This window comes from Pagrus pagrus, assembly GCF_965226575.1.
Source record: "Pagrus pagrus genome assembly, chromosome: 4".
NCBI lineage: Eukaryota > Metazoa > Chordata > Actinopteri > Spariformes > Sparidae > Pagrus > Pagrus pagrus.
The window spans coordinates 23,535,012-23,560,778 of NC_140188.1; the positions used below are offsets into that span (position 1 = coordinate 23,535,012).

General features: G+C 43.0%; 1 protein-coding gene across 1 annotated transcript in view; it reads left to right on the forward strand.

Moving 5' to 3' along the window:
* Positions 1 to 2,113: 2,113 nt before the first annotated feature.
* kcnj5 (potassium inwardly rectifying channel subfamily J member 5) overlaps positions 2,114 to 25,767 on the forward strand; it is a 30,438-nt gene continuing 6,784 nt past the window's right edge. Inside the window, exons 1-3 of the mRNA XM_084350947.1 lie at positions 2,114 to 2,323; positions 14,696 to 14,778; positions 16,951 to 17,824. Of these exons, the coding sequence (XP_084207073.1) occupies positions 14,716 to 14,778; positions 16,951 to 17,824 (937 nt within the window). The 5' untranslated portion in view covers positions 2,114 to 2,323; positions 14,696 to 14,715. The remainder of the gene's footprint in view (positions 2,324 to 14,695; positions 14,779 to 16,950; positions 17,825 to 25,767) is intronic.

Genomic DNA, 25,767 nt, shown 5'->3' on the forward strand with positions numbered 1-25,767 from the left:
AGCAGAATGTGTGTATAAGTTATTTACATCATGTGTTTACCTTGCACTGTCTCTACTATTTGTAGCCACAGTTTACGTGCTGCAGAAAGAATGCCAAGAATAGCACATACCCACAGTGTACATGGCAGATAGAGCTCAATTTATTTCATATGATAATCTCTGCATTGATGAATATTAAATCAGGCTCAGAATATACATAACGCTTCACTATTCAGGCATCTTCATACTGCAGTCCACTTTAGCAGGATAATCCACAGTTTGATAAATTGTTACGAAGCGTCTATTAAAGGACCAATGAAGAGCCTATTGTGTTGTATTACCCACCCTCCCTAACATTAGGCAAATGGATCTTAACTATACAAAAGTTTCCTCCGAGCACTTGTAATAATGAATGTGCCAAAGAGCGTTATTAATGTGTGACGTGTGATTAATGTGTGGTGGTACAGTCAACAGAACAGTGTCCTCCACAGTGTGAACAGCGGAGGCAATAAGGTGGGAGTGGGCTCGGCTCTGATCAATAACGGTGGAACCTCAGGAGAGGGGAATAATTACACATGCCCTGGATGTGACTAGCCAACAGGGGCTGATCCACACACAGGGTCCATGTGGCGCTGTCGCCGACAGACCTGAATTTTTACAATTAAGAACACCAACACTTCGCGATCACTGCCAAGATTAGCACTTCCACCCCGGGAGCTGGTGTGAGCGTGGCCCAGGACTCGTGTCCCTGAGCCAAATCCCAAGCTCCTCATTATTGCAGCCTCACTCCTTGATGTTCCATAATCCGCTGTCATTGGCTCCCCCGGCTGGTCGAGGAGGCTGGGGAGAAAGAGCAGTATCTCCCAATCATCTCGCTGCGCCCCTGCAACTCAGCAGGGAGAGGGGAGGGGAGGGGGACAACATGCAGGAACAAAAGGGGGGCTGCAGAGTCATAAATCTCCTCCCAAACTCAATGCAGGAAGTACATGAAGAGGCTTTCTGTTCTGGTGATTGCCGCTTCTGTTGCTCCTCCCCTGCTTATCACCGTCTCCCTATCTCTCTCTTTGCTCTCACTCTCATTACTCCTCCTCTGTAATGTCAAGTCTACATTCAATTTTCTCTATGCCTAATAACATCTCAATGTCAAGCATCCATCCATCTGCCTTTGTCCACGCTGCATGTCCTCTCATGTGGCAGTTACCGAACAGATTTTTTAAAACACGGGGGAATAAACGAGCCTACGCACTCCATTCTGCTGCTGGAGCTATATGAATTTACTTTACACTTGAACCGTGCGTTATGGGCACGCTGCCCGTAATCGCAGTTGATGTGAAGCTAATGCGGCCAAGCTGAGGTCAATCCACTTTCAATTCAGCTCACTCAGGAGGCGGCGTTTACTGTATGTTGGGAGCCGCGGCGGAAATTCATGCAGTGAAAGTGACACCGAACTTGATTTGCAGGCCAGAAATTCTGGGTCAAAGTGTCCCTTTCCCCCCTGTTATCTCCGCCTAACTGCTGCTCCTTTGTACTCGCTCCCTATTACCTCGTCCTTTTCACTCTTTCCTCGCACGTCTTTCGTCCTCTTCCGCTCTTTCTTTGTCTTCCTTGATTTTTTTTCTCCCAAGGACTCTTGTCTCTGCTTCCACTTTATATCTCTCTCAAACCCTTGGGGCTTTTTCTTCAACTGCAGTTTTAGAGCAATTGATTATACCACACTCCTCCTCACCATCGCTCTGTCCCTGTCTGCGCACACACACACACACACACGCACACACACTCATCTCTCTTCCCTACCTCTCACGACACCACTGTACTTGACTTTTTTTGATTACACATATTTCTCTTTGCCTTTGCAGCAGAGAGAAGGGAGCCATGTGCTAGATGTATATACACAAATGCACACACACACGCATGCAAACACACACACATACGCTGATGCTGAGGCTCTGTGCAAATAAGCATAAACACACACTCTCTTAAAGGAATAATCCCAAGAGACAAAAAGTCCAATCTGTGTGGAAGTGAGAAGAGAGGTGCATTCAAGAGAGAGCACACACACATATTTACATCCTTTCCATCTCTCACCCACTCTGACTCTGCCTCTCTCTCTCTCTCTCTCTCTCTCTCTCTCTCTCCACACACACACATGCACAGACGGACCCCCCTCTCACACACGAGTAGATAGAGAGCGGTGAAGAGCAGAAGGAGCTGGGTGGCAGGAGAGAGGCAGGAGGGCTGTTGTTGATTGAACAAAGCCAGGGAAGGAGTGCGCAGTCCTGGGGAGAAGAGCAGCTGTGAAATGCCTCGAAGGGAGCCTGCCAGCTACTCCTGCAGAGACCTGAAGGTAAGCCCCGCGCACCGCTGATGGAGAAAAAGCAGAGGAAGAGGCAGAGAAAGGAAGGCGAAAAACAGGAGGAGGAGGAGGTTTAAAAGCCGCTGATGCATGGCACGACCGTGGCTCCACGTACGAGCTGCCTCTCCTCTCAATTTGTCTGTGGATGGCATCACACGCTGTGATTGCATTATGTGTTTCATTGCACAACCCCGAAATCCCATCTGGAGTGGCTCGCCACATAAAAAGTGTGCATTACTTGAAGGAAGATCAGAAAACTACGAGAGCCAGATAGCTAGGAACGGGGGAGACGAGGACAGATAGGAGGAGAAGATGTGAGACAATGCAAGACACTTCAAGAAAAGGAAAGTGATGCTGGTGGGAAAGTGGCTGGATTTTACCCTCCTCCACCAGTTACAACCTTTCTTATCGTCACATCTCGCCTCCTTCGCCTTGTGTCACTGCAGAGATACATAGATCATCACCATGCATCTCGTTGCCCTCATGGCGGGGGCAGGGTAATCAAAAAGGCAATGGATTTCTCTGACGCAAGCAGAGAAAAGCCTGTCAACACTCCCGCTGTTCGTGCACACTCGCGCGCTGTGCTGTAGTTCTCTCAGTGCAATGCAGGAGTTTTACGAGCGCGGCGAGAGCGGGAGCAAACCTGCCGTTAATGTGCGTGTATCTGTGTGCTACTGTAAGCGCATGTGTGTGTGTGTGCGTGTGTGTGTGTGGAGGAGGGGGTCTTGTGCCAGCGACACGCAGCGCAGCGTGTTTCAGCTCTCGCACGTTTCATTTTTTTCATAGGTTCGACAAAAGCGGGAGATAAGGCGACGTTGTGGCGATAGCTGTTTGCGGTGTTGTCATGAATATTGCAGGCTACACCAAAAGCACTGAGAGGAAATCATTTAGATTGATTCCCTTGAAACACTCTCTCTGGGCTGGGGATTAGGGCTGCTAGCTTTAATGTCTTGATGTACAGCGCTATAGTCTCATCTACTGTAGCTGCAGTTCACTGCACTCGTCTCCAGAGTTGTTGCTGTAAAACTTTGATGACAATGCAGTGGGCTTAGCGGCCACATTAATCGAGCACAGTTCCCCCCCGGAGCTCCAGTCCTTCCTGGCATTGTCTCATCGAGGGAATGTCAAGGCAGTGAGCGGACTCAGGCATCATTATTTCATATCTGTTCTCGGGCACACCGTGTAGGATGTGCGAGCCATCACCGCTCTCATCATTAACCACATTTTTTCTTACGTATGGCACATTTTTAACTCAAGGGAACGGAAAGGGAGCCGAGTCGGACAGAACGAGTTTTGCAGCACAACGTGCCTGTTTGCAACACTTGGGGCCACTTTTATCACTGTAATGGTACCATGACCCTGCTCGCAGCTGATTGAAACCCGATTGGCTATTAAAAGAGTGTAGATGGAAGTGCGAGCGGCTAAGACGTAATGGTTTTTGATGGCTGGCCTTTTGACCTTATTACCAGCGCTCTGATGTAGCTGCAAGTCAGCGCTGTGCACCTCAGTTATTATCCTTGTCCTGATCTCCCTAACAAGTGGACAAAGGAGGGCAAAGGGCAGATGTAATTCTCAGCAGGAGGCTCGCAAAAGAAAAGACACTGTGAATAATTAATTGGATCTGTTTACTTAGTCAAGACTGAGTGTCTCCAGGGGATGTGGGGGAAAGCTCAGTTCTTGAAGCAGATCCACATTCTCTAATACCGCAGCGGCGCATTTGTGTCAAGAGCTTAGCCAGGCGTGAAGATTTTCCTTTTCCTTTTTTTGTATTTAGTGCCCTGGAAAATGTGTGCATGTCAGAGTAGTGCATAAAATACAGCATTTCTTCGCAGGGATGTCGATAAACCTACATGAAGATGCTTTATTCATGCAACTGAACGAGTTGTCATGTATACATTCTCCCTCAGTTCTACTTTCCCTCTTTGAAAAACAACTTTGTGTATAATTCAAAAGTCCTAGCCGTGCACTTTGTGAGCTGTTTGTGAATACAATCCAATCTCTTGGTATTTGCATGAAACAGACAAGCAGCATAAAAATCTCTTACACAATCTTGTCATCCCCCCAAGGAAAATCACTCTGTTTATGCTCTCATAAATCCGTAACCAATGCAGATTCAACCCCCTGTGTTTACAGTGCTTTAAAGCGTCACCTACGATGCTTGTGCACCAGATTTATGGCGAGGCCCACTCACTGATTCAGCAAGGACTTCACGATGCACGGCCCTGTCACACATAAAGTTGATACAGTGCTTGCTCCAGCCTGCAGGCAGCACAAACAAACCTTCACCTTCTGTTTGGGATGACTGTTTCAGAGATCGCCTCTTCGTCCTCTGTTTGACTGTTTGTCTTTACCAACGCTACTGGACATGAAAGCGTATGCATGCACACACACGCCTGTCAGTCCCCTGTCATGGATTTGAGACGAAGGCAGAAGAATACAATTTGCCGGCTCTTTGGGGTTTCGTGTACGTGGCTGTCTTCTTCTATCAACAAATGTGCGAAACTGGCTGCTTGTTGGAGTCAGCATCGTCATCCATGTTCATACCTTGCAGGGGAATATAATTCATGTGGCAAAACTACCTGCTTACCAGATAGACTGTTCATTCTATCACGGATTGTGTATGCATCCCATGTCCAGGTTAAATGTCTCTCAAGAATCTCTCCACATTGGCTCATCTTCTTATCAGTCAGCAGGTCATGTGAGATGAAATGGAAGTTTTACAGTGTTACCTGCTCCTGGGCAAGCCAGAGGGGCTAACCCAGCCTTATCTGGAGTTATTTTAACAAAGGAGGGTCCCTCATACTATTCATCTGCCCTTTTTTGTTAAGCAAGGCCCACAATGGTTGAGATGCGCTGATATCTCATGTCCAGCTGATAAGGATTCAAGTCAGGCAAGTTTAACTCAATCACATGAGGGTTTGCGTTTACTGTGTTGAAGGATTCCTGCACTCACATAGATCGTGTACTTGTAAACATCATGCCTCAGACATGCAGGCTGATTTGGATGTTGGGATTTGGAAACAAAAGCACAACAGACACTTTAATTGGGCTGTACATCAAATGGGCATCAATATGATTCTCTTACACTGATGCACAGACACGCTGGCAGCTCAGCACTGCTTCATATGGCGCAAGGACAATTTAGCTTCACGTGCACTGCACATAGAGGACGTTCAACACGTGCACACACTTCATTGTGAACGTTTGATAAAAGAAGTGAGGCTGCTTGTCACGGCAGTATCATTACGATGTAGGAAGCAAACACATTCATGCCTCCTCTACATCTGGAGGGATTTTTTTTTTTTTTACAGGTTTTACGTAAGCGTCTATGAAGCGTGAGCTTCCATCACCCGGGGGAGTCACATCCCTGTAAATTTGCAGCTCATTAACACGAGTAGAAAAGAGAAATACGGTGTGGTTAATAAGGCCTAAGGAGTGACAGCATGGATTTTTTTATTTGACAGGACTTTTCTTTGAAAGATTTTTTTTTTTTTTTAACGATTACAGGATTGCTGAGCACTTTTTTTCCCAACACCATCTTGCGTCACATTCACACCGTGTCATCTCCTGTCGCCAGTGGTGGTTTAAGCTCGTCACTAAAGGACACCTTGTCAGAGAGAGCACTGAGTAAAAGGGTGCTTTACTCAGCTTTCTTTGCCAAACAGGCTGGTCTGAGGATTTTTAGCATGCAGCTGTGGGGCCGTAATCTCATTTTATTCTGACATGGCATGTGATGACTATAGAGAAGGAGGCTCCTCAAAGGGACAAGCACGGGGACACAGTGAAGCATGTCAGGAATTCCAATCAAGACCGCTTGACCTTTGGCTCCCCCAGAATTCGCCATGCGCTGCCTGGCTCTGCAACCCCGCCCCGCCCCGCCATGCTCACGGCCTCCCATCCCCTCCTGTCCCATCCTCCCCTGCTGTCCTGTCCTCTACAGTGAGGTGAGGCAGAAGATTAATGAACCAGATGCAGTATCGTAGTACTGAGTCTGATGCAGAGGACTCGTGTGAGTGCATCTGGTTCATAAACAATTAATGGAGACTTTTTACTTAAGTAAAAATAGCTAACTGCATTTAAAAGTACTGCATATTTACAAGTCATACATTGCAAATATTAATTTAGTAAAAGTATGTGAGTACATAAAAACAATTATGTATAAAATGGTTTCCAGCTAATTTTATTGCAGCTCCAACTAAAGTTTTTTCTATCGTGATGAGTCAATGTGAATAAATTAAATAGAGTTCATTCAATTATTACATTAAAAGTTAAGGGGAATTTATACATCAACATGTGTGATACATTTTCAAATTGGTGATTCTGTCTCCTGTAATAAATCCCACATTTTGTTATTCTAATTTGTACACATTGACTCAACATGATAGAAAAAGTTTGCATTAAACTTTTAATATGTACACGTAGTTAAAATAGGCTACTTAAAGTCAACGTTTAAGGCAAATTATGTACAAGTACACTGTACGAAAAAACTATTTGTTTTCACTTAAAAAAGTGTTCAAGCTGCCTTAAGGTTGAGGTCCTTTTGTAATGATTCAAAACAAATACACTTTTCTCGTCATATAAACATGATATTAATTCAGTTGTACTTAAATTCTTTATTTACATAACTTAATTCATGTATTGAGGTCTTTAGTTGAGTCAACACAATATTTAACATCTTGTCCCGTGCATGTGCAAGACTTCCTGCCACCCCAGCTGTAGCTGCTCCCATCAATGCACTTTGTCCCAGCATTGGTCTAAAGTTGAAGCCGCTACCAGTTGATGTTTTGTAAATTGTAAAAGTATGAGGGGGTAAAAACCGAATCCAGCCTGACCTTCATCATAGCAGCGTTTTGATCATCGTATATGTAAACGGTCATGACTTATCTCAAGAAGCTGCCGATTAAAGACACTCAGCATCTTTTCATCACGTTTTCTTCAAACTATAAAAAAAAGGAAGGAGAGTTTTAACTCTCAAACAATGCATGCTGGGAAGTCTCCTAATATGCTGATTACGTTTCTTTCACAAGTTGACTGAACTCTTTACACTACATTCATCTGGCTCGTCATTTCAAGTCAACTCATGTTTATAAGTTCTGAAGTGGTCTCAGAATAAAACCTAAAGATTTCGAGTATTTATTAAGTCCACATTTGCTGTAAAGTAACTTTTACCTAAAGCTGCCAGATAAATGTAGGAGAGTAGAAAGTAAAGTATCGCCCTCGGAAATATCGTGGTGTTGAAAAAGAAAGTAGCATAAAATTACAATACTCAAGTGAAAGTACCTTAGAATTGTCCTCAAGATACCTTTAAAATAAAACTTTGTGATGCATTACTATAATTAATGCAGATTATTATGCTCATCTCCACATACTTCCCTCTTTCTTCCAGTTTGTTTTTTTGCTTAGCCATCACTGCCTTCTTAGACAGAGCGGTGGCACTGGGAATCCGAGATCTGAAGCCATAAATCACAGCAAGAGCCTGACAGAAACGCCTGATAAGAAAAAGAAACAGGGTGTTGGGGAGCGTGCCCAGCCACCCAACCTCACACATCTCACATCTCGGCCCTCCGTCTCTTTCCATCACGTCTCTCATGCTCCGGGCCAGCAGTGGTTGAAGAGGGTGTTGCTTGGCTTCAGCAGGTGTTGGGTTTTAATCCCATCTGAGCTCCACTCAACAGCAAATATAAAAATGTTGGCACTCACTTTAAAAAAAAAAACACAGGCATGTTAGTGGAGGAGCGAGGAACATGCAGCAAATGTGATAGTTATTGTAGCTATTCATGGATTGAACAACTGTATTTTTTTGTCTAATGGTGTGTACACAATGTACTGTAAGATGGAGACTGAATGAGGGACAGTGAGTGAGAGAGATGTGTGTGTGTGTGTGTGTGTGTGTGTGTGTGTGTGTGTGTGTGTGTGTGTGTGTGTGTGTGAAAGAGAGACAGAGAGTTGGACGTATCATTAGGGAAATTGTTTCTCCAGTGTGAGTCGAACGTCTCGGTGCAGCAGTGTCACTCCAGAGAAGGTCATCCATGAGAAGGACACAACTGGATACACTCAGCTCACTATCGGGCGTAATGGGGAATGGGAGGGAGAGATGGTATGAAGTCTGTGTGTGTGTGTGCGTGTGTGTGTTTGTGTGTGTGTGTGCGTTAGCTGGGCCTGGAGCCAAACTAGCTAGGGACGTTTTTAGTCATTTGACCCGCCCGACCTCAAAGTGTCATAAGTGAGCAGAGATAGGGATGAAGCCATGTTATTTTATGGGCCAATCTTAGCCCCGGACATAATCATGACAAGCCCGGTAACCATGACTCTCTTTCACTTAAGGGGAGGAGTGATGGAGGGGAGGGAATCGAGGAAATAGAAAGTTCTAGTACTTCAATGGCCAAGGAACAGAGACAGCAGATAAGCTGAAACAGCTCTACCAGTGTAGATATCTATCTGATGCAGTGATTCGGTAAATATATTGCTGTTGCAATACTCTTAAAAGCTCAGCTTTCCTGCAACCTTTGTCTCCTTTTTCCTTTTTCTTCCTCTTTTTGCTCTCGTTTTTGCCTCTTTTTCTCCCTCTGTCTCTCCCGTGTCAGCACTGTACTTGATGAACCGACAGAAAACCGCAAGCTGTGACCTCAAAATGTATGGATGAGTGCCCACTTATAGTCAAATTTTGTATTGTAAACCAAGGAATACTGCTGAGTTTGCAACATCTTACTGCCATTTGTAACCCTGTCATGCTCAGCAGCATAAGCACTATGTCAGGTCAGAGCCAGGTTACCGAAATGCATATATATGTTGGAAGTATATATATATATATATATGTATATATATATCAAAGAAATACTGCTGAATTTTTGCATTCCTGAAAAGTGAACAGTTTTAAAGATGCAAAGTTTGTACCCGACAGCAGCAAGCAGCATTCTCAGCATTTGCAAAACAAGCACGGCGGTGCAAATTTCAAGCAGGAAACAGTTTTTCTCCACAGGCAACGAAAACTAAATTGATTACCTCCATATAATGGGAACTAAAAAAGTAATTCACAGAATGAAACCATTTACAATTACGTTGATCAAGTGAGGATTATAATTCAGGTAATTAATCTGTTGCAGGGGCTTTATTAGAGCAGTGATTGGTATTGATAAAAAACCTTGCTCTAAGCCAGCTATTACCTTTCAGAACTGCACACAGAGCTGACATCACAGGTTTCTGAAGTCCAGAAAATGGAGAAAATTAAATCACGAAGCAAGTGCTACTCAGTACAATACCGACCCTTGGGGAAAATTATAGAGCTTGCCACAGGTTAGAAAGGGAAAAAGCCACATTTTGCTGTGCTCTGTGCAGATTATTGTTTACAGCCTGCAGCGTCAGCAAATAAGAAAAAATATATGTCCTGAAGATATCCCTGAGGAAGCAGGTTCCCAGCTTCACTAGTACCCCTTGGCTTTAAGCACAACAGATGAGTGCTCTTGTTATCAGGACACAAACACAATTCAGCCAAAGCGTCCTGTCACTCTCCCGGTAACAAGATAAATGCTTGTTACCCTCTTAAAGCGCCAAGATAAAACACCCCAGCTGGTATCCATGTTCGAACACCTCTCATTTGGGCTTGTTGAGTCTGTTGCTGCGAACAGACGCCGCAATCACAGCCCCGCTGAAAATACACACCGGTCTGGAGTTCACAAATCTCTGGGGAGCCATGTTTAATTCATGAGAGAACCTAAAATGAGTCAGAAAGCGAGACCTTGCAACCCCTTTTAATGTATTCAGCAAGGTTTTTCGGGAGCTTTGTGTGTGTCCCGACGCCTCTGCTGTCCGTCTGTCTGTCTTTTCCCTGCTCAGATGCCTGTCACGTCACTCTGCCCTTTGCTTTGGACCATCAATGTCAACACTACATTCCTGTGTGGATCTGATTTGTGACGTGGTCCTCTCACTTCTCCACGCTCGCCTTTGTATTCCCTCTCCTGGCTTGTCCGCGATCAAATAGAGTAACATCAAGGACAGATGACAAAGAAATGTCAGATGTTGTTAAGGTCAGGAACAAGCGGCAAAAGTAATTTACCCATGTTCCTTTGCTTGGTTGGGTACAAGAGCCCGTGTATGCCTTGTTCTTTTGGTAAATTAAAAGTAGTTGATTTTCAAACAACACCCAAGGGCTCTATAAGTTAATTGCCTCTTGTAGAGTAAGAGGAAGGTGTTGTAAGATTGCTGCTAAAATTAGGGCTTTATCTGAGCCCCCCTCCGCACACACACCCTCACCCTCACTCCCCTCTGTAGCAGTGGCTGTTATTAAATCCCACATCATTCAGAAGACATTGAAAGTGTTCCCTTTTTTACTTCTCCCATCGCTTTGTACCTCACATAACAGAGGTTTAAAAATACCTGTTTCGGCATACAACTCAGGCAGCACAGAGAAATACTCTTTAAAAACCACATCACACATAGTGCAGACTGTCAGCACATCACCCAGCCACTCCGACGGAGCTAAAAACAACAGCAAAGATAATATGTACACTTGTTTTATATTAGATTAAATGTAAAGAGGCAACTGGATTTCCTGTGACACTAAGTAATTACTTCTCTGTCTCCAGCTGATTAAGAAAGCGCTCACTGCCACTGAGGATGGTGTGGCCATGGTGGAGCAGTGTGAGAGCAGTATACAGAGAGTAGTGTGTGTGTGTGTGTGTGTGTGTGTGTGTGTGTGTGTGTGTGTGTGTGTGTGTGTGTGTGTGTGTGTGTGTGCGCATGTGGGCTCATGCAGTCGAAGCAACTGGCCATGCTGGCAATGATGAGCATGCTCTTTGGGAAAATGAAGCTGTTAAAAGCGCCACAGCTGAGCCTGCTTCATTGTACAGGCAAATTAGCCAACAGTGGACACTGGGTCATCTCCCATGTGATGTTAGCAGTTAATCCTCTACTTAGGTCGTACAACAGTTCAATGCAGCACTTTTATCATTCTCTTTTATTATAATTGTAGTACATTAGGTACATACTCAGCGATTGAATTTTTATTTCTCCTATGATACTGTACAACTGAAGCACATTTAAATGCCATTAAATGTATTTCCCACACAGACAGGATGCTGCGTTCATATTGGACTTCAAATATGAATTAATATTTTAACATTAATGTGTTAATATTTAATTCAGCATGGGTGTATGTTTACAGAATGAGCTGCAAATGCATCTACTGGTCTTTAACTGTGATGCCGTATTGTTGGATACGACAACCCCTTCTACAAAATAAATAGAGTACTGATTTGTTTTGCCAAACATAATTTTGAGGGAAACATAATTCCTGGAAGTGCTACTTTCCTTCTGCCCCATGTGGTACAACCCATGTGTGGTTAAGTGTAGGTGCAACAGAAGCTCATGTGGTGACCCGTGATTCAGGTCAGTCATGACCATAATTGTTCTGTAACCAACTGGTGCAGTGATTGCCTAAACATAATGGCTTGTTGGAAAACAAGTTGAACACAATGTCAGTGAACTTTCTTGCAAACAGGTTTGGGATCATTATTTGGCAACTTGGCAAATATGCTCATTAACAAGACAAAACCAAGCTAACAGTTCAAAAACAATAATGTTTTGCAGGTACAATGTTAAACACATTCACCATCTTAGTCACTAACATTTGCTAATTAGCACAAAACACAAAGAAAAGCTAAGGCTGATGGGAATGTCTTTTTTTTTAAATAAGTTTTTACAGACTGGGAACCATGACTGTGTGTAAACAACTTGCTGCCAATCCATCAAAAAAGTGTTTGGACATTAAAGGTGCAATATATAAAAATTGGCTAATTCATACTCCAAACAAATAGGGAGCAGCATATCACTAGAGTAACCGCTAACTACTCCTGACTTTAGTTGCAGTTAGCTAGCTATCTCATTTAGCTGTGCAGCTATTGTCTGATTAGCTGACTCTGCATGAACTGGAAGCCTGGAGGTGAGAGGGTTGGTGATTTTCATAGGTACAAGCTGGCTAGGGGCTATCTGGTGAGCATGCTAACCTCAATAGACTTCTCTGTAACACAATATAGACACTGCGACATACTGTAACATCAAAACTGTTACTTCTTCACATTCTGTTGATAATTTTAGTTAATTTTTAAATGCTTTAGATGAAAATTCTTACATATTGGACCTTTAATGTATGAGTGTAAACTGTATAGACCAAATAACTGTGACATCATGCTAACAACAACACTTCTAGGTAGCAGCATTTGGATTTGGATTGTGGTGACATGCGAAATCGGCAAACTTGTTTATTTCAGTGGTCATTTTTGGTCGTAACTGTAAAGTTTAAAGATATATGACTCAACATGGTAGTCCGACCTATTTTACATTTCCACTGTGCTTATTTAATGTAGCCTACTATGTTGCTTCGCTAGCATCTATGAAAAACCAAATCTATCCAACAGCAACATCTCACCAGGCGGTCAGACTTACTGCTACTGCTTGTTAGACGTGAACGCATTTTCTCTCATTTTCTTTAGTCCATGGCCAAACATGTGAAGTTGGTCTCCAATGCAACGTTAGTAAAAAATAATTGTATGTAAGCTATGTGAGGCAGGGCTTTTCTACAAGGTACTTATTGTAAACAAAACTTTAATGCTTCTTTGAGCGTAAAGTGATCCTTTGAAGATTAGCAAAGTCATTAGAATTCACCCTCAGGAGACCTTGAATATTGCATCAAATTGCATGGCAATCAGTCCAAATGTTGACTGAATGTTGAGATATTTCCTTCTATATTACAGTTGTCAGCCAAGATAAAAAGTCAGGATCACCAAAATCAGTGCGAGTCATCCTCTGGGGACCCTCAATCTCTGTGCAACATTTAACAGACCTGCATTGTCATTCCTGGACATGCTGCTATGTTAATTTGTTCACATAAAAAACACAACTCCTGCAGGCTGATTTATTTGCTACATTCTCTCATGACACCACCACTACTGTGTTGTGAGAGTTGAACTGAACCCAGTTTCAATCATTGTAAAAGCATTAAAGTTGGAGTGATGACATTTGGCAATGGTGCCTTTTGACTGACCGCCACATTATGGATGTGAGAGAGCTGTGTTGTTGCTCCAGCTAACGTTAATCTTCAGACATAATTGTTTAGCATATGATCGTCCTCCAGAAGCTCGTGATTTTTGGCGTTGTGTTTATTTCTATAATTTACTAAAAAACAGAAAAGCATTTAAGCATAAAGGGGAATTAAGAGAGGACAGTCTGAGCAGAGCAGCGTAACTCACCAGATGCTGTTGGTATGCCTGCCATTGGGCACCTATTTGACACTGTATTCCCCCCTTTCTTTTGCGATCTGAGTTACTATTTTCACAATCCCCACTACTATGGGAAACAACAGTTACAACCTCCAAGCTAGCATCCTACACGCTGAAAATGACAAGTTACCCTAGCCCCACCCTGGTTGCTAATGGTACAAAGACAGCTAGCGTTTGTGATTCAGTCGTTTTAATGCCAGAGCTTGTTTCACCATGTGCAAAACAAAAAAACACTATTTTGCAGGGCCACGTCATTGCATCCTGGGTTTAGCTCAGGCCAAGTCGATTGTGATTGCTTTAAAGAAATACAAACAAGCCAGAACATTTCTTCCCACATACACAATTTGTGCAGCTATTTATCTCCAGTGCTGACAGAGCACTGTGGAGATCTGGCTAGAGCAGAGACCTTTGCATTTCTTTTATTTCCCATAGTTAAACTTTGCCTGTATTGTTGAATCAGTTGATAACAGCATAGAGTGTACGAGATGAAAATAATTAAAGCACGATATCCATTAAGTAAGATATAATGCTATCCCTTAAGTTCACCAGTGAGAAGTCATTAACAGTAACTTCCCTGTAAAGGATATACAATCCTTGACACCATTAATACGAAATATTACAACCAATACAAATGAAAACATCTTACTCTGTTGAATATTTGACCTTTTAAAGCGTATAGTTCAAACTGCCCTCACGGATTTCAGCAGACTCTAATTATAGCAGTTGGCAAATATTGACATATTGACAAATCGAAGCAATTTAAATGACAGGTAGAAAATAATATGCTTGGGGGAGCTGCACCATACATCAACACAACATTGTTAGCGTCAACATAATGTATGTACTTTTCAAAGCGAATGTGTAATTCAGATAGCTGAGGGTTGAGAGGTTGAAAGGCCTAATGGATAAAGCTTGTATATGCTTGGAGAGCACCGTAGCTTTGACCTTATTTCTCTGTTGTATTGGTCCATTTGAATGCTGGCGATCAATGAACTGAAGCTCGTTGTGCTGCTGCAAATGACAAAAACACATGTATGTTTCAAAATCAAAGATTTAACAGACTGTTGTGCTACTTTCTTATGTCTTACAGGTGTTGAGCTTCAGCTGAGGATGGCAGGAGACTCTCGAGTCCTCATGGACCACAACATGGAGATAGGAGTAACACCGGCACAGGTAAACTGCACAGCCGCTTCTGGTCATACGCTGCACTGATCACTGCAGCTGGTCGAGAAAGTGTGGGACATGAGAGAGAGGATGTGAGGGAAGGGCGGCGTGGTAATGGAGGACCAGTGAGAGAGCTGAGGAAGCAAAAAGAGATGGGGGAGATACAGAGATAAGGGGTAGAGTTACTACTAGGTGACTTTTAAGAAAGGTGGGATAAAGAGGATATATAGACGATAAGCTGTATACATCCTTTATAGATTAAATACACAGTGCAGATTATAGATCAAGCCCAACAAAGTGTAACCAACCCTGTTTCATTAGCTCAGATAAATATATAGTCCAGTTTCCTAAGCAGTGGAAGTAGGTATAGGAGGGAAAAGACACCGCATTCACTCCCAATAATGATGGTGGAGTTGCATTGGTTATCCGTCCTGATTCCCCAGCTGATTGGGGCTTATACTGTCTACCCAAGCGCAGCCAGAAAGGCTCAGCGAGTGAAAACACCCGCCGCTTACTGCTGCCACGCCAAGAGAACCAATGAATTTGTTTATCGACCATCAACCCCATAGACCGTATTGACTACAAAGGCCCGAGATTGGGGCAGCAGTGCTTTGACAGCTTCATCTATCACTCAATTAACCCTGGCATATTTTGGCTGTCGTCCATTTAAAAAGGTGTTGTAGCGATTAACCACAATTTGAAAAACAACTGTGTACGCTAACCGATGTTGTCATTTTAAAGTTTCACTCTAAGAAATGGTGGACTGACAGCACTGAATCTATATTTGATCCAGTATCCCTGAGCAGTTGGTAATAAGGGAGCCCATTGACATTTAGTGAGTGCATCGTCATCAAGGCACTAATTGCGATGCCGCTCAATAAGAATTGTCTTTCAATTCCTCTTTGTCAAAACGTCCCTTTAACAGGGATCACTTCGAATCAATATCTGAAAACTCAATACTGTGCAATACTGCCCTGACTGAGTGTGCACCTACACAGGGCAGCAGTGAAACAACACCTGACATCTCAAGGAAACTATCCCGAATAAACCTGTCTGACAGATTTTATTATCCTGGCTCTACAATCGAAGGCACTGCAAGGATGTTGTAGTTCCTTAGATAATGTCCTTCCCTGGCTGAACTGTGAGAGTGATAGCCTTTGTGATAGAGCAGGGGAACAGTCGGTGTAACCGCAACAGACTTTGACAGAACTTTGCTGGTGAGCATGACGCTAGAGAGAGAGACGGATCACGGGTGTCCCATTAGCAGCAAGAGATCCAGAGGACACCAGGGTTTGTTTTCTTGCCTCAACACCATGCATTTCAATTATCAACTCAGATTGGAAAGTGTCACTCTGCTGTCATCGTGTCCTTGCGCTGTTTGAAAGGTGCCCTGCAAATATGTCCCTCTATGTGTGTGTTTTTCTGTCTGTATGTATGAATGGGTCTGTCCAAAAAGACGGCCAAGCAACTCTCAACTGGATTCCTCTTGGGCAGAAGCCTAAACGCTCTAAAACATAAAATATCACAATACTGCATGAGGTGTATTTGCATGAAAGCTGTTTTCTAGATAGGTGCAATGTGTGTGCCCAGGCATATGCTACTCTGTTTAAGGATGCCATAAGGCTCTACTGTGGAAGGATGGAGGGTCTGTTCCTATCCAGGCTTGCCAATGTCCCAGAGGGTGCGAGGGGAGGGAACACTGGGGACAAGGAGGGAGACAGGGCACAGCTGTGGGGCCAGATCGCCTCACTGGAGCCGGGCCAACACAGACAAAGACCTGGGCGTCCTTGTGTTCTTGCTGTGTCCTTACTCTCTCGTTCGCCCTGTATATATGTGCTCACACTGACACCCACAATGTCACTGTGGAGTAGCACAGAGCAGTGACTTTATAACGGCTCTTAATTTTATTTGCCTCCCTGCCAGCAGCGCAGAGCAGTGTGGTTTTGCTAAAGGCTGGGAGAAAATCTCATTTAAAAGGTTAACGCCTCCATCCTCCACTACAAACTCAATATAACTTTTGAAGAAATATTAATGAAAATAAATCAGTGTGGCTTCTGTAAAGCACACCCATGTGGAAAAAGAACTCAAATTGCTACTGTTCTCTCTCTCTCCCTCTTGCCTCTTTCACTCTTCTTCCGCCTCTTACTTTGCCTCTCTCTGTATCTATCCTCTTCCACGTAGGTGAAGAAGCTTCCTAAACACTTGCGGGAGGCTCAGATCTCGACAGAGCGAACCCACTTGATTTCTGACCCGGCGAAGAAGCCACGTCAGCGCTATGTGCAGAAGGACGGCAAGTGCAACGTTCATCACGGAAACGTGCAAGAGACCTACCGTTACCTCAGTGACTTGTTCACTACGCTGGTGGACCTACGCTGGCGTCTTAGTCTCTTCATTTTCACCTTGGTCTATGTAGTCAATTGGCTTTTCTTTGGCTTTCTGTGGTGGCTGATAGCGCTCATCCGCGGGGATCTGGTGCATGCTGATGAGGAGGGCTGGACCCCCTGTGTGGAGAACCTCAACAGTTTTGTCTCAGCCTTCCTCTTCTCCATTGAAACAGAGACCACCATCGGGTACGGTTATCGTGTAATCACAGAAAAATGCCCCGAAGGTATCATCCTTCTTTTGGTGCAGGCCATCTTGGGTTCCATTGTTAACGCCATGATGGTGGGCTGCATGTTTGTCAAGATCTCACAGCCAAAGAACCGCGCCGAGACCCTCATGTTCTCGCACAACGCTGTCATATCGGTGCGAGACAACAAGATGTGCCTGATGTTTCGGGTGGGGGACCTGAGGAACTCTCACATCGTGGAGGCATCGATCAGAGCGAAGCTGATCCGCTCGCAGCAGACCAAGGAGGGGGAGTTCATCCCGCTCAACCAGACTGACATCAACATCGGCTTCGACACGGGAGACGATCGGCTGTTCCTAGTGTCGCCGCTGATCATCTCTCACGAGATCAACGAGAAGAGCCCCTTCTGGGAGATGACTCTGGCTCAGATGGAGAAGGAGGAGTTCGAGATCGTGGTCATCCTTGAGGGCATGGTGGAGGCCACAGGTATGCAGGCGGGGGTGATCAAGGGAAGGGGTACAGGGAAGTAAAAAGGATGTATGGCAGGATATACGGATAATGGATAGATGGATGGATAGAAAGAGACAGGTTGATGAAATGTAGGATGCGGGAAGTGAGCTGAGTGGGAGGGATGGGAAGATTGAAAAGTGGATGGAAAGAAGAGTATCACATGAAGAGATATATGGCTCAAACGAGAGGAGGGGCAGGAGTGAGCACCTGTAAGTGCTGCAGATTATAAAAGATAATGTAATGGATGGAAAGACAGAGACTAACATTGCCAGATAAGTGGCTCTCTAAGTGAGGCATAAATAATACTGATGCATTTCACTTCACAGTTAGTACACAACATCTTAACAAATGTTTTTGTTGAGGAAGGTTTCTTTCATTAATCCCACAACTGCATTTCTGTCTTAATCAACAAATTATCCCCTCACAATTCCAAGTATTTCTTACTTCAGGCGAGCCAGACGATTGAAATTGAAAATTGAGTATCATTGTGGTCCAACCACCTTGTGTTCTGTTCTCAGCGCAGCCCGCATTTCCACTGTTGCTACTTCAAGGTTATGTCTTTGATATTGTTTATTTCAAAATGAATGAAGTGTAGCTACCCACACAGCTGCTCTGTGTTTTGGGTAAAGGCCAAGCAGCCCTGAAAAGTGCTCCGGGCTGGTTCCATTTATGAGCCAGACGTGATCAGGTGTTTCTGGAAAGTTCAACAAAGCTTTCCCAGCATGAGACTGTGTTCAAATGGAGCATCTTCAACTCAACAATCAAAATGAGATTACAGCACATTATGATGTACACGTGTCATACAAGGGATTTTCAAAAGCACTAGTGTTTTGTCAGTTTTGAAAAAAAAAACTTTGTCAGGGACATCACTCCTCTTGTCATTCATAATTGTAACATGATGGATACAGAAAGCACAGCATGATGGTCGACAGCTATTTTCTGTGGGCTACTGGCTAAATCAAGCATTGTTTGTATGCCTAAGCTGCATTGTTTACTGGCCTTTGTTGAAGGACTAATTACAATCCACTCATTTTAAATACAATGCATTATACATGTTACTAATTTACTTTATTGCCTATCATCGTACTTTGCATCACTAAATGAGACACGGTGGTTGATTAGGAGCGTTCAGTCTCGTGCACACAATTGTCTTTTTTAAAAACTCGTACAGACCACCGAGCTCCCTAATGCGACCAGGCATGGCTTTGCATGCATCAGAACATTTCTGCTCTATTTCATTTTATTTATTTATTTATTTATTTAATTCCCCCCGCCCTCGAAAGCACCAGTAGTCATCATGCTTCCTGCTCACGCTGCTGGATACTTGACTCAGGCATTAAATCACCTCTCGCTTCACCGGAAGAGACCACAGCATCATACGGGGGTTATGTCGTCATCGTCCTTGACCGCTAGGCAACGGACCAATCTGACTATCCAGCCCTCCCCCAACTGTACTTCCTACCCCTGTTAACCTTAAGGAGACTGGTTGAACAGGTCACAGAGTGTAAGCTGGGGGAATTGAAGCATAGCTCAAGTTACAGTATTAACCTTTTTTCGTAGGTTTTGCCATTATAACAAGGGCTGTACAACTCATTGATATAAAATAAATACATAGGTTGCAATATAGTGAATGTCCAAATTACAGAAGCAATGTTAGAAAACATTTCTGTTTGGCAAAGACCCCAACAAATGTCAAAATCATTATGATTTTAATATTTTTTCAACAAAAATGAAAATTCTAATGCAAGAAAATGATCATTCCCACTAATTGTGAATCATGTCCCAATCGCAAAATTCATCTGAAATAATCATAATATGATCTTTTACCATTTCGTGCAGACCTCATCACAACATTTATGGTCAAATTTTACCATCACCTTAATTAAATATTATCTAACAGTCTTGCACTTGACACACAGTGAAATTAGGATGCTACTAACAAAAAGACAACCCCCCAAATTATTATTATTATTATTTCATAAACTCAATCAAATAAAGACAGATTAAAATGAGAATGTGATAATGTCTGTGAAGTGCTTTATATACCGTGGAGTACAACACATCACAAATTGGATGCTGTCACAGAGTGTGGGGGTGACAGATAAGTGGGTGGTGAAATGGCTTCATTTTCTCCTTAATGGCCGGCCTGGTTTTAAGCATGAGCGTGAGTCAGGATCTGGGAATCAGAAACAACTTGTGTTCCTTGGGCATTCCCACAGCATTTGGGATAAAAAGTAACACAAGATGAGTTCCCACTTCATGACACAGCTTTATTGCACTAATGATAATACATAAAATAGGAACAACTTGCAATACTCTCAGTTACATCCTCTCAGTTAATGAACGCAGGACAGTTATATTCTCAAAAATCAAGCTGTCCTTGCAAGCTGCTACATTTCTGTGTTTGGAGCTGCTGCTTTAAATAAATGACATGACCTCCATGCAGTTTCATGCTGACAGTGTGCAGAAAGCTGTTATAGCTTTCATGGAAAGCAAGATTTTTTTTTTTTTTTTCTCACAGATTTTATCAAAGATTTTATTTTATTACTAATTTCCTCAAATTTGGCTTTACTCACTTCCACCTTGTATTCAAAGCCTATATTAAAGTACCATCTTACAAATCAAGAATACATGTAAGAATAATCAAATGCAACAATTTACTACAAATGCAACCAACCTGAACCAAACTGAATTGTCTGTTGTCACAGCTGTCTACAAACAGCTGAGGGGTTCCTGGACTCACAATGTTTATCTACCCTGCCTGTATATTTTGTTCTTCTAAGTTAGCTAACTAACACTTTAACACTAAACTCTGAGCTCTAAACAAGAAGTGACTATGCTGCAGTTTATTAGGACGTTTCTGGTACTTGTTCCGTTGCGCCTAAGGCCTAGTTATGTGTGTCGGAGTTGCCGACAACAAACCTTGTTTTCATTATTGAAGTGTCTCTGAAGATAGGAGGTTTAAGGCTGCTTTGTTTCCTTTACAGTAAATTATTTATGTATGAGATACAGCCTGCTGTATGCTATTTCTCAGAATCCAGAAAGCATCTTGCATCAATATTGTTGCTGTGTAAACAAGAACATCAGCAGTCTTGTTTTTGTTTAAGGCTTCCCAGGAAAATCTGGGAAAACAGACACAAGAAACAGGGCTGAAAAGTAAGTTTTAGAAATGATTACCAGCAGTAGTTTGCCCTACGAGAAAAGTACTGCTATATGGTATCCGTGCCAATCGGAGACCTTATGCATATATAGTGTGGGCCAATCAGTCTTTTCAAATAGAAAGAACAATATGTAAATGAGTATACGTATATCAGTGATTTGAGACAACCTGATACAGTGTAACTGCTCATCATGTGCTTCATTTTCTTTTAAAGAGGTCATATTATACTTTTTTGGGTTTTGTTCTTTATTGTGTTATGTAGCATGTTCGTGCATGTAAAAGGTCTTCAAAGTGAAAAAGCCCAAAGTCCACACCACAGGGGGTTACTCTCTCCCACAGAAAACACTGCTCCTGCACGGCCTGAAACGCCTGGTTTGGAGTTGAGCCTTTACTTCCGTAACACTGTGTAACAGGCGTTACATCAATATATATTTTTATATATTTATTATAAAATACATACACTCCAGTCAGTCAGCAGACATACAGTTGCTACTGCTGTAGCGGCGTTATTTTAGATCACACTACCTTGCTTTGCATGACCCGCCTTACTCTGCCCCTGATTGGCTACATCCTGCTCGTTAGGTAATGCGCATGTGCAACTCTCACCAAAGATTGAACACAGGCGAGATGTCTCACTCTGTAGCTAAAGAGGAGCATTCAAGACACAGTGTGTAAAGGGCTGCTGCAGCAATGCACCATATGAGAATAATAATGTGTATTTGAACATTAAAGTATGTAAACCTATTCTACTATGACCCCAAAGTAAAAGTAGGAACCTGAAAATTTGCATAATATGACCTCTTTAAATGTTATTTAAGATTAAGATATAAGCACACTGTTATCAATCCAAAGCAATCACAACCAGGCACAGCCAATATCATACAGTAAGAGAGTCACATTTCCAGAAGTTTCAATCCTCTGATTGTGGGCCTTCCAGATCCTCCCCATCAGAAGAACAACAACTGTATAAATCAGTTTATGAGTCAGCCGACGTTATATAAAGAGCAACAACAACAACAAAGTCTGTGTAACGATAGTATGACTCACCAGTAGTATAAGCCCACCTTTGGCTGCCTATTTTATTCGGCATGCTCGCTTCCTTCAGCTGTCTGCATGTTAACGTTTTCAACGACGATGAATGTCTGGTTGCTACAACCAAGTTCTGGTACATCTTAGGTATGCCTGGTTGCCTTTTCTGCTGTCATTTGTCATTTGGGGAGTCAATGGCAATCAACTTATTCAGTTGTTGAAGGTTGGACTTGTCGTTCCAGTCTAACATGCTCCACCAACTGGCAAGAAAAGTAACAGCGGCCCATGGTTTGTTTGTAGAGGCAACAATAACTTCTGCAATTTTGACACATCCAGGCAATTGTGTAATGGCTTTAGTTTCGTTTTGCTCAGATTACTGTATTTTTCTTAACGTTTTTTTAGTGTCACTGTGTGCGCTCTGTCCACCCGACTTTCCTTGTAGTTGCGGCTGGAGGGTTGTTCCTACCCCAGTTCCATTGTCCACAGTAAAAATAAAAATGTCAGCAGACATGCCGTCAGCATCTTGGTACCTGAATGAGTCACGTTCGTGTTCGTGCCACTTCTTAGCTTAGTCAGCGAAAAGCCCTGATGGTAAAGCCAAAACATAACCATAAAAGGTAAGGGTCAACTACAACTGGATCAAGACTTTGTTACACTACAAAACATCATTAGCTTTTCTATTTGATTGATGTCTTGTTATGTTCTCTCCTTCTTATAAATCATTTGTTTTATGTAAACCCCCCTTTTATTGTCTTGGCATGAGCAAAGCTGTGTTGTGGATGACTAATTAAAAAGGCTAATTTAGCCCCTGGAACAAAATATTACGTGAATGGAAAATATGTAAAGCGATGACATTTGACGTATGAGCTTGTGACTTTGCCAGTGGCTGCAAGGGTATGTCGAATGGGGAGAGGCAACAAAAACTTTCCCCCAGGCGCTCTTACACTTTACGGGTAGATGCTTGGGTGGAGATCATTAGCCCTTATGAGAAGCAGCAACAGCAGCATGTAATTGCAGCAGTTACACCTGTAATGATGTTCAACACGAGTAAAGCAAAGGTGTAACTAATAACATGATGATGACCTTTTCCATTTTGTTGTGCCAGTAAGCCAACATGCACGATGCCACGACCCTGAAACTGACACACCTAAATGGAAAGCAGCCATTACTCATCTCATTAAATGCACCTGTGTTTTACAAGTCAAAATGTCTGTTTGCAGATTGATGACTTAGTTTTTTTGCACCTCTCCATCCAAGATGCTGCTGTTTTTGCTGCTTTATCCTGTTTATTTGAGTTGAAGAGTGTCCTGGCTGCTGACATGCTGTTGTAATCCCCAGCTTTAGCGTTTGCAAGGCGAGAAGCTTGCACTTCCGTTTTCATCCCTTGTTTTTTTTATTGTTTGCTGCTTTGTCACTGTTGGGCTGGTGGAGAACCACAGTCGAACATCAGCAATTATAATGAAACATCGCGCTTAGGTGGAGCTGTGAGTTGTGTCTTATTTCTAAAGTTAAAAATAAATAAATAAATAAAATATAAAGCACAAAATAGGAATTGCTCCGTGTTGGCGTGGCTGTGCGGTGTGTTTATGTGCTGGTGTGAAGACGAGGCCTACACTCAAATCGCAAGAGCAGGTGGTCGAATAATCTGAATTCTGCAACCTCTTTTATTACAATGGCTGTGGCTCATCTGCCACCTGTCAAATATTGAAGCACATGAACACATCACAGCGTCTCCCACACACACAGCGCTTTGCAGCAGACTTTTCAACCAAATGTATAAAACATTACAAAAAGGGTGTGTGTTTTTTGGCAAAAACAGCAAAAGGAAAAAGCTTATTCACTGTTCTGAGGTCAAGAGCTGAGCACAAGTGGAAGGACACTGCTGTTACTGCGGAAAATGGAAAGTATGTCTTCAACTGTTGGTAGCTATATACAAAAATGTGTGTGCGGCAGATGGGGGTGGTACTTATTTGTTCATATTTGTGCACTGATTCAGTCTCCCGGACAGACTTTTCATTTTGATCTAATCCCTGAGGAAATAACTGCTATCAAAATGTATTTTTTCATGATCACAACAATCAACACTAAACAAATAAAATACTAATACAAACACAACATACCGAAGCAGTGTCTGTGAAGAGCCTCAGTCTCCATGCTCATGCGACAACTCCGAGTATTAAGTCAAAGACAGCTGGACTCAGATTTGTGACAAAGCTGGATGAAAAACTGACAAAACTAGGTGCAGCATCTTTTAAAATGCTAATAGGACGAGATACTAATAGATCTTCACAACACAACTTAATGCATTTGGACTCCAAAGTATTGGCTAAACTGAGAATGTAAAACCAACACATCAAACAATATGCCAAAGCCCTTAATAGAAACTATAGAAAATCCATCTCGTTGGGGCTGAAAGACGCTATATTGTGTTTGATGATCTCGTCACAGAAATAACAAACATTTCACAAGTTAAATGTGGAAACTAGGCCACTCATATCCAGAGGGAGAGCTGACGAAAAGGTGCAAAAGCCCCTCCTCTCACTGTGACTTTAGACACCATATCAATTTGGCATCTACATCTATTTTAGAGCACATGCTTGATGCTTTTAGTGATGTTTTGCATTTACAGAGAGAGACAGATCATTACGTAACTGAACAGCTGGATGAGCGGGGCATATGTATGGTGAGATGGATGTTTTGAGTTTAAAGTGACACTACACCTGTGTGAACTGGTGATAATCTTGTGAAATTGACATGAAAATAACCTTAATGTGCCTCCTTAAGAAGCCGAAAGTGTTAAAGTTTGAATGAAGTTTCTAGGTGAGAGTATATTGGACAGTTAGATACTAGTTATGTGATGCACATTTGACTCTGTATGTCTCCATTCCCGAAAGCCATTCTCATTCCCAGGTCGTCAAATACTGACGTTTTGTCACATTTCTCTGCGTCTCATGCAGATGCACAAGGTAGCCTTTAGCTTCCACATGAGACTGAGTGGGGATCTCAGCTCTCCATTCACTCCAATATTAACCCAATGTAGGTTAAAGAGTGGATGGGTTAAGGTTAGGGTTAGTGGATGGATAAAACGGCCCTGACCCACCCGGCCGACGGTTGGCTGTCAGGCATTGTTAGGACCATCAGTGAGCGTCCTTGGCTCATTGGAACTGGACCGCCCTTGTTGCCAGAAGCTTTTTGGCTGCTTGTCGGCTGTTCAGGTAAGCGGATCAGTGCCCCAGAAGAGAAATGGAGAAAGAGAGGGAAGCCCCCTCAGCCTGTCGCTGTAGTATCCATGACTTCACCAATTGAGCGCGGTTTCTCCTTATTTTTCTCCACTGCCTCTTCACCAGTGTCATTTGCAACCTTTTTGTCAGACATATTCTTCATTAGAAGCGGCTTTGTTAGCAACGGCGCTCAAAAAATGCTGCTTAATCCTAACAACTGTTTGTATATCAGCAGAGAGGTATTTCCTTCTACGCGGGCACAGACCCTACAGCTGTAGTCCTCGCGGTGTGTTCAGGTGCAGCTTTTTGGCACAGGAGACATGACGCGATACAACAGTCAGCTCTTTGATTCCTCCACCTAACCAAGTATTTTTGGTGCCTACACCTAACCAATCTGCAACCACATGACAATGTTAACCACATGTTAGAAAGCCTTTCTGCAGAGAGGGAAACTTCTCCCACAAGCATATCGCACACTAAGAGCTCTGACTCACCAGGCCGACGGTGAG